Source organism: Drosophila nasuta, chromosome 2L (assembly GCF_023558535.2).
Source record: "Drosophila nasuta strain 15112-1781.00 chromosome 2L, ASM2355853v1, whole genome shotgun sequence".
NCBI lineage: Eukaryota > Metazoa > Arthropoda > Insecta > Diptera > Drosophilidae > Drosophila > Drosophila nasuta.
This window is the reverse complement of record NC_083455.1, coordinates 26532730-26547768: the sequence shown is the minus strand read 5'-3', so window position 1 is coordinate 26547768 and position 15039 is coordinate 26532730. Positions and strand designations below refer to the sequence as shown.

General features: G+C 40.3%; 1 protein-coding gene and 1 long non-coding RNA gene across 3 annotated transcripts; both read right to left on the bottom strand.

Annotated features, from left to right (window-relative positions):
* Positions 1-443: 443 nt before the first annotated feature.
* Positions 444-3252, bottom strand: LOC132790723 (uncharacterized). Of its 2 annotated transcripts, none has more exons than XM_060799371.1 (3): positions 3153-3252; positions 860-2275; positions 444-801 (listed from the first exon to the last, which is right to left on the bottom strand). In XM_060799371.1, exons 2-3 carry the CDS (start codon positions 2257-2259, stop codon positions 513-515), a joined length of 1689 nt encoding a protein of 562 aa, XP_060655354.1. In that variant the 5' UTR covers positions 2260-2275; positions 3153-3252; the 3' UTR covers positions 444-512. The 2 variants fall into 2 exon arrangements, with proteins under 2 accessions (XP_060655354.1, XP_060655362.1); XM_060799379.1 differs by lacking the exon at positions 3153-3252 and adding an exon at positions 2846-2868.
* Positions 3253-11958: 8706 nt separating this feature from the next.
* Positions 11959-13566, bottom strand: LOC132798490 (uncharacterized). The gene is made up of 9 exons (XR_009633949.1): positions 13355-13566; positions 13183-13301; positions 13006-13128; positions 12834-12952; positions 12657-12779; positions 12504-12603; positions 12320-12448; positions 12127-12262; positions 11959-12073 (listed from the first exon to the last, which is right to left on the bottom strand). It is a non-coding gene; the product is annotated as an uncharacterized LOC132798490 (long non-coding RNA).
* Positions 13567-15039: the final 1473 nt, after the last annotated feature.

Sequence of the window (15039 nt, the reverse complement as noted above, 5' to 3'; positions counted from 1 at the left end):
CAAATAATTGTGTGATGCGTTTGTGGTTGGCGCACGGCTTCAATTGAAGTTCAATTGGTAGAAGACGCTTTGATTTTATTGCCAGCACTTAACATAATGAGCGGCACGATAAGATCACGTTTCCTTAACAGCAACAGCAACAGCGACAACGACGACGACAAAGCGAAGCGACACCGACAGCCGTCAGTCGACAGTTGGCGACTAGCGCATGCTCAATGCGCATATGCTTCCTGTCTGCGTGTTTGCTGGCCGGATATTCCTTTAAGTACCCAAACACAAAACCGAGTCGTCTCCGACTGTCTGCAATCAGTGCACAAAAGTTCAAAGTGCATGTGTGGAATACATGAATAATCCAAATGCGAGAGATCCATTGAAAATGCCAAGTGCAGCAGCAGAAGCAGCAGCAGCCATTGAACAAAGGACACACCACCTGTTTCCTTGGGCTTTTGTTCGGATTTATTCCAAAAAGGAAGTTCATTGAACTACAAATTGTACGAAAATGTGTTTCGTCCCTACAAATTGTATGTCAAGTAGGCTTCGTAGAGCAATTGCGATCGCGCATAGCGTTTGTTGTTCTCCATGAACTGTACGATATCCTTGACAACCACACGCTTGGCTCGCAAAGGCGGTGCACGTGGTGGCAATGCTGTGGCAACTCCACTAGAAAGTCTCAAGGTACTTGCTGCTGTCGGCTTGCGTCCGCCCAGAGCCAAGAGAGCCGTTGTGTTGGTCGACTCCAAACGCATCTCGTGTTCCAGCGAACTGCTGCCCGGAAGTTTGCGTTTCATCTTCATCCAGCGACTGAAAGAGTACAAAATTTATTAATTTACTAGCTAGCAACGATTGAATTTCACCTTACCTGCGATGCCCTGGAGTTTCGTCATCGGCGCCACCAAAATCGGCCGCCTCGCGATCATTGAGAAACATCATCGTGGAGCGCATATCGTGCTGCATCACACAACGCGGATCGTTGTACAGCCAATAGCCAGTGCGATGCTCGCACAGCTCAATAACCGACTTGACCATGTACTTGGCATACGTCTCCACTGCGGACAATATGCCATCCACAAGCTCCTCGTTAAAAGGTCCCTGACGCAACACATTCTCCATGGCGCTGTACTTGAGCAGCATTTGTTCAATGCCTTTGCGATCAAAGTACGAGGGACGTCGCTCCTCTCTATTTTCGGGTACGATCAACTCCGTGATGAGCAAACGCTTGCCGGCATAGTGTCGCATGGGCACCTCGTAGACCAACTCGCCAGCGTTGTTGGGCAGCTGATGAAACACTTGAGGAACATCATCGGTCGCTTGCTTAGCTTCAACATTGGGGAGCTCCTTGGGGTGATCTTTGGGGAGCTCCTTGGGCAGCTCTTTGGGCTTCTCCTTCGGCTGCTCTTTGACCGGTTCAGCAGTTTTCTCGGTGGAAACTTGAACAAACTTTTGGATGATTTCTCCATCTGCCTTTCGTTCGTTTTGAACAGAAGCGTTCCGCAAAGCTAATCTAGATGAATTCACTAAGAGTTTTCTGTCAAGTTGCTGACTAACTTCATCTGCAGCTTTGTGGCCGATTTTAATATTCTGCCTGATTTCTTCATTTGCCAATCCGATTAGCGATGAAGCTGTCCGGTAGGTAAATCGCAAAGATTTCTGACTGTCTTCGTAAGCTTTCAGGCTGACTTCATTACGCTGCTCGACAAAATCTTCAACAGCTTTCTGCTCGAGTTTTTCATTGGGGTTTTTATTAGATTGCCCCATGGCTTCATCATTTTGTTTAATCATTGATTCAGCGGCTGCTTTATTAGTTTGTGCTTTGACCTCTTCATTTGGCGTTATGTTCGACACCTCCATACGATGATCGTTAGGTACCTTCAAGAGCTGCTCGTATGGCATCTTAAAAAGTTGCTCATTGGTCACCCCTAAGATCAGCTTATTGGACAAATCCAAAGGTTGCTCATTGGTCACTTTCATAGGCAGCAGTTTAGGCATTTTCACAGGCTGCTCACGAGACACCTTCATAGATTTTTCAATGCACGCTCCCATATGCTGTTTCATAGGCTGATCATGGGTCAGATTCATAGGCTGATCAAAGGTCAGTTTTATAGGTTGCTCATTGGACACCTGCATAGGCTCCTCGTTGAATACCTCTTTAGACTGTTCGTTGGAATCTTTGTTAACCTGCTCGCTAGATACCGCCATAACCTGCTCATTAGGCACTTCCATAGCTTCTTCATTAGACACCTCCATCTTCGTGTTGTTCATAACGCTCAAGTATGTGCTGTAAGTGCAAAGAAAACGTCAACTTTAAAGCAGCTGTCGAGAGCAAAGCTAAAGAAGCATAAGAAGCGAGGCACGCGCCTGCACCTTTGAGGCATATGCATCAAGTGGCATAATGTAAAAGTAACAGATGCCAGCATGATCCTTACCGGTCGACTGCATCACCACTGACCGCAACAGCCCACTGGCACTTGTTCCTCTTCAGTGCACAGTGTACAGTGCTCAGTGCAGTCAACCTGCCCACACAGGACATAGGATATGTTATGCAAAGTGCACAGGAATGTGAGGTGAGGTGGTGGTGGTGTTTGCCACGAGCTGACTGACTAATTATTCAAATTGTGAGCATGATGGAATGCTAGAGAACTAGGACAACAAACGCAGAGACAGAGACGGGGTAAGCGGATATTAAACAACGGCGCGCGACAGTCGCCCGTCGTCGTCTGCAGTTTGCTGTCTCGTCCCGCACATTTCCGCGCACCGTTGACTCGAGGTGCCCAAAAGGACGGCACGCGGTCCAGTCTAGTCCAGCAACGAGGGTGCTTGGGCGCATATTAAACCCGACTGCATTTACCTGCCAGTGTTTTGACATTTGTTGTTGTTACCCCTAGAACTAACATATTAGAAATTCTGGTCAAGGCGATCGGCAGCGTTCTTTTGTCTTTACCGTCAGCAGACGCGTCGCATTGCGTTGTGTCGCCAGTGTTGCCCTGCTCCCGAACAGGTTCATTACGCGTGCCGTCAGTTGTTGGTGTCGTTGTTGTTGTGGCTGTTGCACTCACGAGGCGTTGACCTAATTATGTGTTGTGTTTTTTATGCGTGCTTCGCTACTTTTTAGTTTGTAAATTGTTTTTCTTTTTGTTTGGCTTGCGCCCGCTTACATAGGGGTTGATTGCTGCGGGCAACCGAATTCCTTTGCTTAATTATCTAATGCAAGGTGCACAATGCGTTTTTCTTATGCACAATTCAATTTAAGAGGAGACCGAATTTTTTACCTTTTCTTTCAAAGTAAAGCAAGCAAAGAAGTTCAACAGGAAAATTTAACATTAGCTTATAAGCTTTTGCAACACTGCAAGGCTTCGTAACTATGGTTGAAGGTCTTCAATCTTTTTTCAACACTGACAATAGATTGCCGATAACACAACTCGTCTAGCGCATCGATACTAAAAAGTTTCATTGATTGTCGTCAACAATATACTATCGATAACCTAGCTTGTCTAGCAAATCGATCATTTTTGCTACTAAAAGTTATCATTGATTATCGTCAAGCTTTTTTTGAACACTGCAAACACAGCTCGTCTAGCGCATCGATAACTTTTGCTACTAAAAAGTATCGCTGATTGTCACCAAGCTTTTTTCAGCACTGCAAACATTTGATTACCGATAAAACAACGTTCCTGGCGCATCGATAGCTTTTGCTACTAAGAAAAGTATCTTTGATTGTCGTCAAGCTTTTACATCATAGATAATTTTTGCTGCTTCAACTTATCGTTGATTGTTGTCAAGCTTATTTCAACTATGCAAATATTTGATTACCGATAACACAACGTTTCTAATGCATCGATTAATTTTGCTAATAAGAAAAGTATCGTTGATTGTCTTCAAGATTTTACAACACCGATAACTTTTGTTGCTAAAGAGTATCATTTATTCTCGTCAAGCTTTTTTCAACAATGCAAACATTTGATTACCAATAACACAGCTAATCTAACGTATCGATAACTTTTGCTACTAAGAAAAGTATCATTGATTGTCGTCAAGTTTTTTGCAACACTGCTGCCACGATTGCAATTGCAAATGATTAACGATAACACAACGCATAGTGCATCAATCGTAACGTCAACGAGAGGCCAAATTCGAGAGACTCTGCAGCATTTAGAAATGCAGATTGGCAATTGGAAAAAGTGCAACTTGCAACTTGCATAATCCTCCGCAGTCGAGGTTGCCAAGCACATAAACTAAGCTAACAATTCAACTAAAATGCCAGCTAGATAATAAAAAGCAAAAATCGAAGCAGAAGTTGGACGAGAGGAAAGCGGCAGGCTGAGGCTGCAGTAGTTGCAAAATGGAAATGGATATAAAAATGCGAACACAAGCTGACTCTGCCAGACAGAAAGACGGACGGACGAAGAGACAGCGCAGTCGATGCTGGAGTCCAAGCTTGGAGTTGGAGTTGGCGACCACCCACACACACTGTTGTTGGCTGATGCCTTTTGCTGTTTGCAGAGTGCATCCTCGCCGCCTGCGCAGTGTCAAATAGACAACAACTTAGCAAAAGTAACGGGCGAGAGTGATCGACTTTGGGATACGCGGTAGTCGCCTTTAAAATTCTTCCAATTCGAAAACTTTTAAACTGTTCTTTGCATCACTGATACCTTACAATTTTGCAATTGTATAATAAGAGAATTTCTGAATATTAAATAGAGCTCTTAACTTTCATACTGTTGGCTCCAAGTTTGTCATGCAATTGCATGGTTTTTATTTTAATTTCCGAATTCTACAATAAACTATCTCTATGCAAAACATAAGAAATTCTTTTTGTGAATACTTTTCCCTTTACAAAATCTTTAACTGTGTTCCTTACAATGTTTTAATTTAGGGCCGACTTTTTAAACTCGCCATAAAGTGCTCTATAATTATCGCTCAAATAAAATTATTTGCGCAATAAAGTTCTCCATAACGAAATTCAAAGTACCTATAAAGTTATGTTCCTATAAATGTAACCCATAGTGTATATACTATGTCAGAATAAGAACCCTATAGCGCTTGTAGATCACATTGAGAAAACAATATCTTCCCTATAAGTTAGTTTATATGAACAGTAAGTCTTACTGTCGAGAGTTTGAAAAATCGGCCCTTAACCCTTAAACTGTCATATTAGCTTTGTTTCTATATAATACACATTTACCTTTTTAATATATATTTTGCTCTCCTAATAAAGTGTTATTATTATAATTATAAAATAAAATAATATGCGGTGTCCAACAAAAATTTCCAGCTCTTTTCATAGGTTTTCATAATCGTGATATGTTTATACTTTGTGGTGCTAGAGTTCTTTCCTCTACACTAACCGATAATACCCTGCAATCCTTTTCTGTAGCAGGTATAACAAGCAGAGTGTTGCGTGGAGCGCGGGCGTAACTAGGCGGACAGACAGATGGGCGGACGGACGGACGGACAGCAGGACGGGTTAGTCAGTGAGTTGTAGGCATATTCCAGCGAATAAATATTATCATATGGAAATTTTTTCGTAGCAGAGCAATTACGAATGCAAGAGTGCCGCGCGTCGCGTCGCGTCGCAAGAGTTGCGGCGTCTCCCCGTGGCAAGGTGACCCGGCAAACGTCAAACGTCGCGGCGCACAGGAAATCGAAATTGCAACAAGTTGACGTTGGACGACGACGACGGCGAAGACGACACACATTGACGATGATGTAGCACCGCGAGTCGAGAACGCGCTGCTTGCCTCCTCCATTCATTCATAGATGTGCCACAGCATGTGGCAGCAGCAGCAGCAGCGGTGTAGAAAGTTGAAGGCAAGCGCACAAGGAGCACAACCTGGCCACCTTTGCGTACCTGTTGCCCAACTGGATATGGCTTGGAGGAGAAGAACTGCGTTCGTTCGTCGCTTTTTTTTTTTTGGGGCGCAGCCAAATGAAATTGCCAATTGTTGCGCTGCGCTTTTAGTGGCGATGGCAGCTACCGTTTGCTCTTGGTGGTGCCACACACCTTGCCACAGTCCAAAAACGGAAGCCACAATGCCATGGGCCATGTTGTGATACCCTTGATGGGCACTTGCCACACTGAGTGTAACAGCGAGTGAGGCAAGAAGCGATGCTACAGCTGCAGAGAGCATCTCTGAGTCGAGTACTTTTTGAGCCTAATTGTTGTTATTGTGTTTGCCACTTCAGCGCGAAAAGCCATTTTAATACCTGCCTGCCACGTTGCATCTTTTTGTGGGTGTGGCTGATTGGGCGAAATGGATGAGTTTGTTGGCTGCTGCTTCGGTTGCGATGATCAATCTCTTTTTGCTGAGGCGACGTCGTTGTTAGCTAAAATGTTCGACTATTATTACGCTCATGATGAGGATGTGTGATGATGATTTCGATTGCCCCCTCGCTACTGGTTTTTTTTGCTCTTGCTGTTGCTGCCACTTAAGTGGGCGTGTGGGCCATTTGAAAATGTTTGACTTGCGATTTAAATATGAAAGGAAACGATTCATTTTGGCTTATGGAAATGCCTGACAGCGCTCTTTAATGTTTCAATTTTCCAAGCCCAGTTTACTTGCTGCTGCCTGCTTATTAACAACTCAAACACACACAAATACACACACCTGCAACCTGATCCAACGGAAGTGTGCAATGACACGCCTTGTCTTGCCGAAACAACAACAACAAAAAGAATAAAAACACCTACAATCTCTTACTTATTGTCCTCTGGTCTTGTGATGGCACTTTTAATTTATTTTTACAGCATCGCATTTCCGTTTTGCTTTTTTTTGCTTCTTGGAACTCTCAATTGCTTCAGCCAAAATTTGTTAACAGGAACTGCTTTGTTTTTATACTCTTGCTTCAATAGATATTCTCACATAATAAAAGATACTTCCGAGTGGGGGAATTTGTTGAGTTCTGAATGCTTTAATTTAGAAAATTTATCAATGATATCAGATTTTGTTAATTTGTATTAATTTAATTTAACAAGTGGTACATTTAATACAATTATGTACTCTTTATAGTAGTTTGCTTCCTTTAAAGGTAAGGCATTTTATATAGAGAGGCCTTATCTTATTCTTTTTTAAATGGTATCTGCTTTGATTAAGTTGTGTTTAATTTATCTAGTGGTAGAACAGTTTATTTTGATATGCTTCCTTTGACGATATTGTTACAATTCATGCCTGGAATAATTATTTCGAAGAGATGGATTTTCTTATTATAAATGCAGTTTCCTGCTTTTCATATAAAACAATTAAAATTGTTAATTATAATGCACAATTTGTTCATATTTCATAATTCATTGGTATTACAATACACCATATGTCTAATCGGAAATTATATTCTTTCTATTTTCAGGCGACTTTTGCCAATATTCGGTAAATCATAGATTGCTTAAGACATTGTTTATTTATTATAGTATTATACACATTTTGGATTTCTTTTCACTCTCCTTGCATTAACATTGTCAAAGATGAGATGACAAATATTTCTGAATAAGCCATTAACTTTTTTTTTCTAAATATACTTTTCTTTATCCAACTCTTAGTAATTAGATATCTGCATTACAAAATTAATTTACAACTTCTAAGAGACATTTTTATGTATACACAAATGTAACTAAAAATAGTGTCAATTTTCAAATGTAATAACTAGGTTGCATTATTAAAATATTGTCTCTTTTTTAACAATTTATTTAGGTTGTTTAAATTAGCATACAACAATTGAACAATTTCACATATTGGCCATTATAACATAACATAGATAATATAGAAGATCAGCACTAGACTTCCAATACATTAATAGTAATTTAGGCAAATGTACATCACAGACATCTTTTTAGACGCTTTTTGCCTTGTATCTCAAGAGACGATGAGCAAAGGCCTGCAATTGAAAGATTAAAATTTTGTTTAACAATTATTGAAAGCTTGAAAAATACATTTCTAAGCATGGAATAATCTTACTAAGAGCAGTCTCATTTTTCGTATTGAGTAATTAGATAGTTAATAATGTCTACATTACTTTATCTCCTTGTATTGTCACTAAACATATAACATAGCATTGCCAGTCAGAAGATTGATCTTTCCTGCTTCCCAACTCTAATTTGATGCGTTAATGTTATCTGCATAATTCGATCGACAGTTGCCCAAATATTGAGTTGCCATTGGCATCCGCACTCGTGCCCAACAAGTAGCATCGCATTATAAGAACATAAACGTCAGTTTCGCGATGTCCAAAACGATGAATGATTTTTTTGTTGTTGGTTGAATGTCGGCATTTTGACGACACGTTTGGGCCAAACGAAAATTACTCGTATTATGATGAGAAGCAGAGAATTTCTTTATAAACATGACGCGATGGCACCATAAACCGGACGATAACCTGCCACTCGTCGTCAGTCAGTTCATGCCACAAACACAGCAACAACAACAACGAAAATATCATATGCAAAAAGGGGGCCGCAACTTAATAGCTGTTGGGCTGCACTTTGTCCAGGCGGGCAAGATGTGCTGCTGATGCCACCAAAAAATCGAGGAGGAGAAGAAAAAAAGTGCAACACGCCGGCGGCGGCGTGCATGGCCTGTGGTTGCACGGATGTGTTGAATGCACGCCCCCCACATGCAAAGAGCGAGAGGAATTTGTGCAGTCAGAGCTCAGTCAAAAGATTTCTTCGTCGTGTGTCGCCGTCGTCAACCTGTAAAATGTATAACGACAACATTAAGCTCGTGCCACCAGCTGAAGCTTAATGTTATGGTGGGGCAGCACTTACCAATGTTGCAACATCAGCACAGCACAACACAACGGTACCAAAACTCGACTCCACTTGGCGGCAGGTTCATGCCAGTTCAGCACGCTGGCAACGGTTGATCTGATTTGTGTTGTCGTCGTCGTTGCTCGTTGTCGTTGTGTCCAAAAGGGAGGTTGTTGTCATCGTCATCGTCGTCGTTGCCTTTTTCTGTTATAATAAAATTTTAATATTACAATTTTGTTTTTTTTTGCCGCTATGAAGCTGGTTTTCCGGCTGGCTTGTAGGTCGCTGACAACCTGTTCGCTGGCTCCAAAATATAAAACGTGCTCTTCTAAGTAGTTCCAGGTGCCTCACATATTACGAAGGATCTCAATTCCCTTTGCAATTGCATTCAAGCGAAAAATGCGCCACTCAATGAATCTTTCTTGCTGCTGCTGCTGCTGCAGATGCGCCATTCAAATTAGTGTTCAACACTCTTCTTGCTGCATTATCCTGCAGCAGCCACTTTGATTTATAGACTACACGCGCTTCGCTTGTTCCTTTCAATTATTTTTGGGACGCGTTGTCATGTTTTGTTTAGCTATTGATTGTGCCAGAGCGTGTGTGTGTGCACTCTTTGTTGGTTTATTTATTCAAATTGAAAAACGAACGCGCCACTAATGAAAAATCATATCCAATCCTGGCTTCAGCTGGTGCCAAAACATCTGCGCGTGCGCTCAAAGTGCATCCACATTCCGTCTGTCAATGGATATGACAATGCGCTGAAAGATTACTGCTGAAGTGGCATCTGAAATGCTAGAGAAAGAACTCAATTAGAATTCGTACAGGCAAAACAATTTGTGTTAGAGAAATGGGCGCAAATACTTAACAGATTCATGGAGAAATCTTCAACTGAGTTCAATAGTAAAATTAAATATTCTTTCATGATTAATTCTCATCCAAATGCAAGTCTAAACTGGATGAGTTTAGACACAAATTCAGTATATAATACCAAAATTTAGTAGTCATTGAGAATGAAACTGAAGAGAGCAGCCAATAGGGCTGATATTTCAATTAAATATTGTATTTAAGAAGCTCCAACGAAAATGCATTAAAGGTGTTTTAAGATGTCCATATTCAAAGACCTCAAAGGTGCAATTCCTGTGATGATTAAAGTGGTTAACATCTACAAATTAGAAGAAAAAACAATTAAATATACTACATTACACCATTAAGAAATTTTACTCACTATTTGACAATATACAAATCAACATTAAAGGAGAAACATCAAACGTCAATAGTTGTAATAAATCGTGCAGGAATCGTAAGATGAGAAAGAAATGCAAGATTTAGTTGCATCGTGTGTGTAAAAGTTGCCATCTAACTGTGTGTGATATCAATCTATCCAAGTGGAGCGCAGCTGTAATGAAAATGAAATCTATTATTATGAGGAGGTTGCCACATATTAAGCCTAGCATAAAGTTGCAGCAGATGCAGAGCACAGCACAGCAGGGACCGCCCACATTGGAAATAAAGCAAACTTAGTTGAGGAGACGCCATTTGAGATAGGCATTCACTTAAAAGAGACTCCTCACCTACATACAGAAGAAGAAGAAAATGCATAACCCAGATGTAGGCTCATCAAATTGATGGACATGATTAGAGGCTGAAAACATCAACATCAACGAAATGGAAAAGAGAAAAGCGCGACCTTTGGCGCCTTGCAACGGTTCGGTGCAGGCAGCAAACAAGCCCCTACAAACAAAAGACAGATGCATGACGTATAATTGATGAGCTTTTAGCATTTAAACAAAAATCAACTCACGAAAGACGCTTGGCTCAAGTGCGACTAACAAAGAGTGAAAGAGAGAGAGTGGTAGAGAGGGAGGAAAGAGGTCGAGAGAAAAAGAGTGCAAAGGTGTTAAAGGCAGACGGGCAACACACAAAACACGAACATGAAACGAAGAAAATGATTAATCATTTGGCAGGTGCGCAAGCGCAGCGCAGCGAACAACGAAACGGTACTCGACAAAAGGGTTTCCTTTAACAAGAAACTATTTAACTTAATTTCAACGGTTTGCATTTTTGGTTAAACTGTCAAGTGGTCGGCAGCGGCTTCGGCACAAAAGGCTCTAAAGGATTGCTTTTATTTGGCCTGCCTGCATGCCACACCCACGCAGGCAAACAAAAGGTGTGTGTGTGTGTTCGACGTGTGCGAGGCGTGGCCAGGACTCAAGATTAAGCCGAAGCCAAAGTCGGGGCACCTGAGAGTAGTAGGCTGGCCATCATTATATAATTTGACGAACAGCAAACGAGAAAGAGAGAGAGTTGAGAGAAATCAAAACGCGTTCTCTAATGAAGGGTTAAAGCCTCGCATTTGCAGCTTGAACTCATTTCTTATATCAAGATTTATGACAATTAATAATAGGTATAGAGCAGCATTAAGCATCGTTCACTGCTCAGCGACTTCCGCTCCCAATCAATTAAATTTATAATCCGACTCTCTCTCTCCATAGTGAATTATGACAATCTGTATAAAATATATATAGAAAAGTTTAAGCATGATTTATGTTGACAGTTCGCTCTAATACTGGACCACCTTGCCACTCGATCTAGTCCAGTGTATGACGCAAGCACCTTGCCAAAATCCTCAGCCTGCCTGAGTCCTGAGTCAGCAGCTGGCTGGCATTCTAATAGCATCTTCATCTCTTCAGATTTGTCAGCTGCTTTAGCTACCCGCTTTTGTGTGCACATCTCTATTGTTTTTTGGCTTTGTATTTTCTTTTTTTTTGCGAATAATAGGAATTGAAATAGCGATAGGCATCTTATCCAACGTTTGCCTAGGCACAGGTTCTATTGCTGACTTCAGTTCTGTGTGGCATTCGACGAACACAAAGATGTTCATCACCTGTCCAAAGGCAAAAGCATGTTCGTCTCTTCTCTCTCTTTTTTTTGCCAGGTTGTCCTTTGTTCAAGGATTTGTGTCGTGTCTGATCCAGCGTAGGTACATAAGTCGACCTGCTGCCATCACAATATAGCCAGTGGCTCTATTGGCATGTGCCTCTGGAACGAGGGAAGCCCGATGATGATGTGGCAGCAACTGTAAGAGCCTTGAGCGAAACATTCGCCAAAGGGCTGAACTCTTACCTCATGCGAGTATTCTCTAATATATTTCAGTAGTTTTAAATGTTTAATTACAAATTGTAGTTGCTCTATTGTGTATTTGAGCATGGAAGGAAGTCCGATGACAGGAACTGTAAGAGAACCGTGATGTGAATTCCAGTGGCTTTAGATTTGTGATATTTGCTGGCTTCAGTAGTAATTGACAAGTACCTCAGCATTGAAGAAAGTCCGATGTGGCAGTAACTGTAAGAGAATCAGACCGTAGCAGAAAATATGCAATACTGTTGAACTCTTACCACTTAGAAGTTCTGTTGATGCGAGCTTTATCTATTCCAGTTGCTTTAGATTTGTGATATTTAATTGTAGCTGCTGCTCAATTGCGATTGCTGCGACATATACTTCAACAATGAAGGATGTTTGAGGTTTCAGGCTCTTTAAGGAAATCATACATAAGCAAACAAAAAAATTGCAAAAGTACGAAATTCTTACCGTTTAAATGATCAGATGATGCAAGTATTTTCTCAATGTTCCAGTTCCTTCAGACTTGTAACATTCAATTGTAGCTTCTGCTCTCTATTGGCATTCACATGAGCATGGAAGGAAGCTCGATGACAGGAACTGTAAGAGATTCACACCTTAGCAAAAAAAATATGCAAAAGTGCGGAACTCTTACCTCTTAGCTGATTTTTATTCTATTTGCTTTATAATTGTGATATTTAATTGCAGTAATTAGCAAGTATCTCATCATTGAAGGAAGTCCGATGTGACATAAACTGTAAGAGAAACAGTACTAAGCAGAATATATGCCATAGTGCTGAACTCTTACCTCTTAACTGATCCAAGTTTTTTGTAATATACTCCAGTTGCTTAGTCTTTTAATTCAATTCAATTGTAGCTGCTGTTCCCCATCGGCATGTATCTGAGCATGGAAGGAAGTCCGAAACAGGAACTGTAAGAGAATCACAATTCAGCAACAAAATATGCAAAAGTGCGAGACTCTTACCACTTTAACTGATCAACTGATGTGTATTCCATTTGCTTTAGATTTGTGATATTTAATTGTAGCTGCTGATCTCTCCTGGCAAGTATCTCATCATTGAAGGAAGTCCGATGTGACATAAACTGTAAGAGAAACAGTACTAAGCAGAATATATGCCATAGTGCTGAACTCTTACCTCTTAACTGATCCAAGTTTTTTGTAATATACTCCAGTTGCTTAGTCTTTTAATTCAATTCAATTGTAGCTGCTGTTCCCCATCGGCATGTATCTGAGCATGGAAGGAAGTCCGAAACAGGAACTGTAAGAGAATCACAATTCAGCAACAAAATATGCAAAAGTGCGAGACTCTTACCACTTTAACTGATCAACTGATGTGTATTCCATTTGCTTTAGATTTGTGATATTTAATTGTAGCTGCTGATCTCTCCTGGCAAGTATCTCATCATTTAAGGAAGTCCGATGTGACACCAACTGTAAGAGAAACAGTCTTAAGCAGCAAATTTGCAAAAGGACTGAACTCTTACCTCTTTAACTGATCAGCTGATGCAAGTTTTCTCTAAGTATTTCAGTTGATTCAGACTCGTAATATTAAACTGTAGCTTCTGCTCTCTATTGACAAGTACCTCAGCATTGAAGGAAGTCCGATTAGGCAGTATCTTTAAGAGAATCGAACTTTAGCAATAAAAATATGCTAAAGTACAAAACCCTTACCTCTTTAAAGTGCACCCTCTAAATATGCCTGTTAAGTTTAAATTGTTTCTGAAAAATATTAAGAAATCATAAATTAACCATATTTTATATTTTAATTCTTAAAAGCACCTCGTCATAGTGTTATGTAAAATGGTAAATAGAAAGAAGATAGTTTTAAATGTCAAGTTATGGGACACATTGATTTTCACTTTTCTAATATAAAGACACACATATAAAGTAGACATCCAAGAAACAATCTTAAAGAATTGTAATCTATCTTTGAACTGTTTAAATATACATTTTACAAACAGCTTCTAAAATATTGAGCAAACACTTGAAATATCGCAATCTCTGTGCTATCTGTGGCAGACCTTTTTTTTTAAGGATAACCCATTAGGTGTTCCCGCAGACAATTCAAAGTATCACAAAAAGAATTGTTATCTTGTTATTAAGGTCAAACGCAAACAGAGAACCGCCGCAGACACTTGTTAGGCAGTCGCCAAGTTGTGTGTTGGTAAATAGTTGGACTATGGATGAACAAATAATATCGAGTCTGTCGATGGATTCGGATTCAGATTCGAATTTGAGTTGTGGTTACGAGTTTTGTCGATTGTGTTGTGGCTAACCACATGGAAGATAAATGAAATGTCATTTCGACACGCACGTCACGTTTAGCACCTGAATATTGTGTTTGTTATTTGCGGCTGCTGCTGCTGGCTTCGAAAAATTCTCATTCCCAAATCGTGATTTTCGTTGACATGAGCATATTTAAGCACAATCAATGGGTTTATTTGCTTAGTCAAGATGTTACGCAGGTGCTAAGCGATCACTTGATAAGAAATTTTTGACTGTCATATAGATAAGTCAGTCCATTCGATGGCTTTAAATGTCTCATTGGATTGGACCACACCTGTTGGTTTCTCACGCTGCGTCTTCACAGTCTTCTCTACTCCTTTTCTTGCTCGTTAGAAATCCATACAAGTCTCTTTAGCATTGTGCTGCACAGCTTAGGTCCTTCAACAAAAGCAAGTCCTTGGCAGGCGATTCGTAATGAAAACTGCGCATTGTTTTTACTTCGACCTGCTTTTGTTTTCGCTCTCTTTCTTTCTCTCCGCGGTAGCTGTAGGTGGTTCTGTATTAGCGTTGTGCCAGCACGCCTCTGGCAAATCAAGGATCAGTTGGTGGCCAGAGAGAGAGTACAGAGCATCTGGCAATGCACAGCTGGCAGAATTGGTGTTTGCTGCAAAGATGTTTGTACAACTTATTAGAGCCCAAAGGAACAATTGTATTACTGTGCTATATACATCATTACTTACTCTTTTGTATGGTATATTATTTATATATAATATTAAAGTGCTGCTTAAATACAAGAAAATTTAATTTAAAAAAGAGTTTAGTAGTATTGATTAACTAAAATATTAATTACAAATATTTCTTGTGCGAATTTAGTCAATTTCTTTGTTTAAAATACAAAGAAAGATCAAAGATCTCAATGCATTATTTTTTATAAATTCTGTTC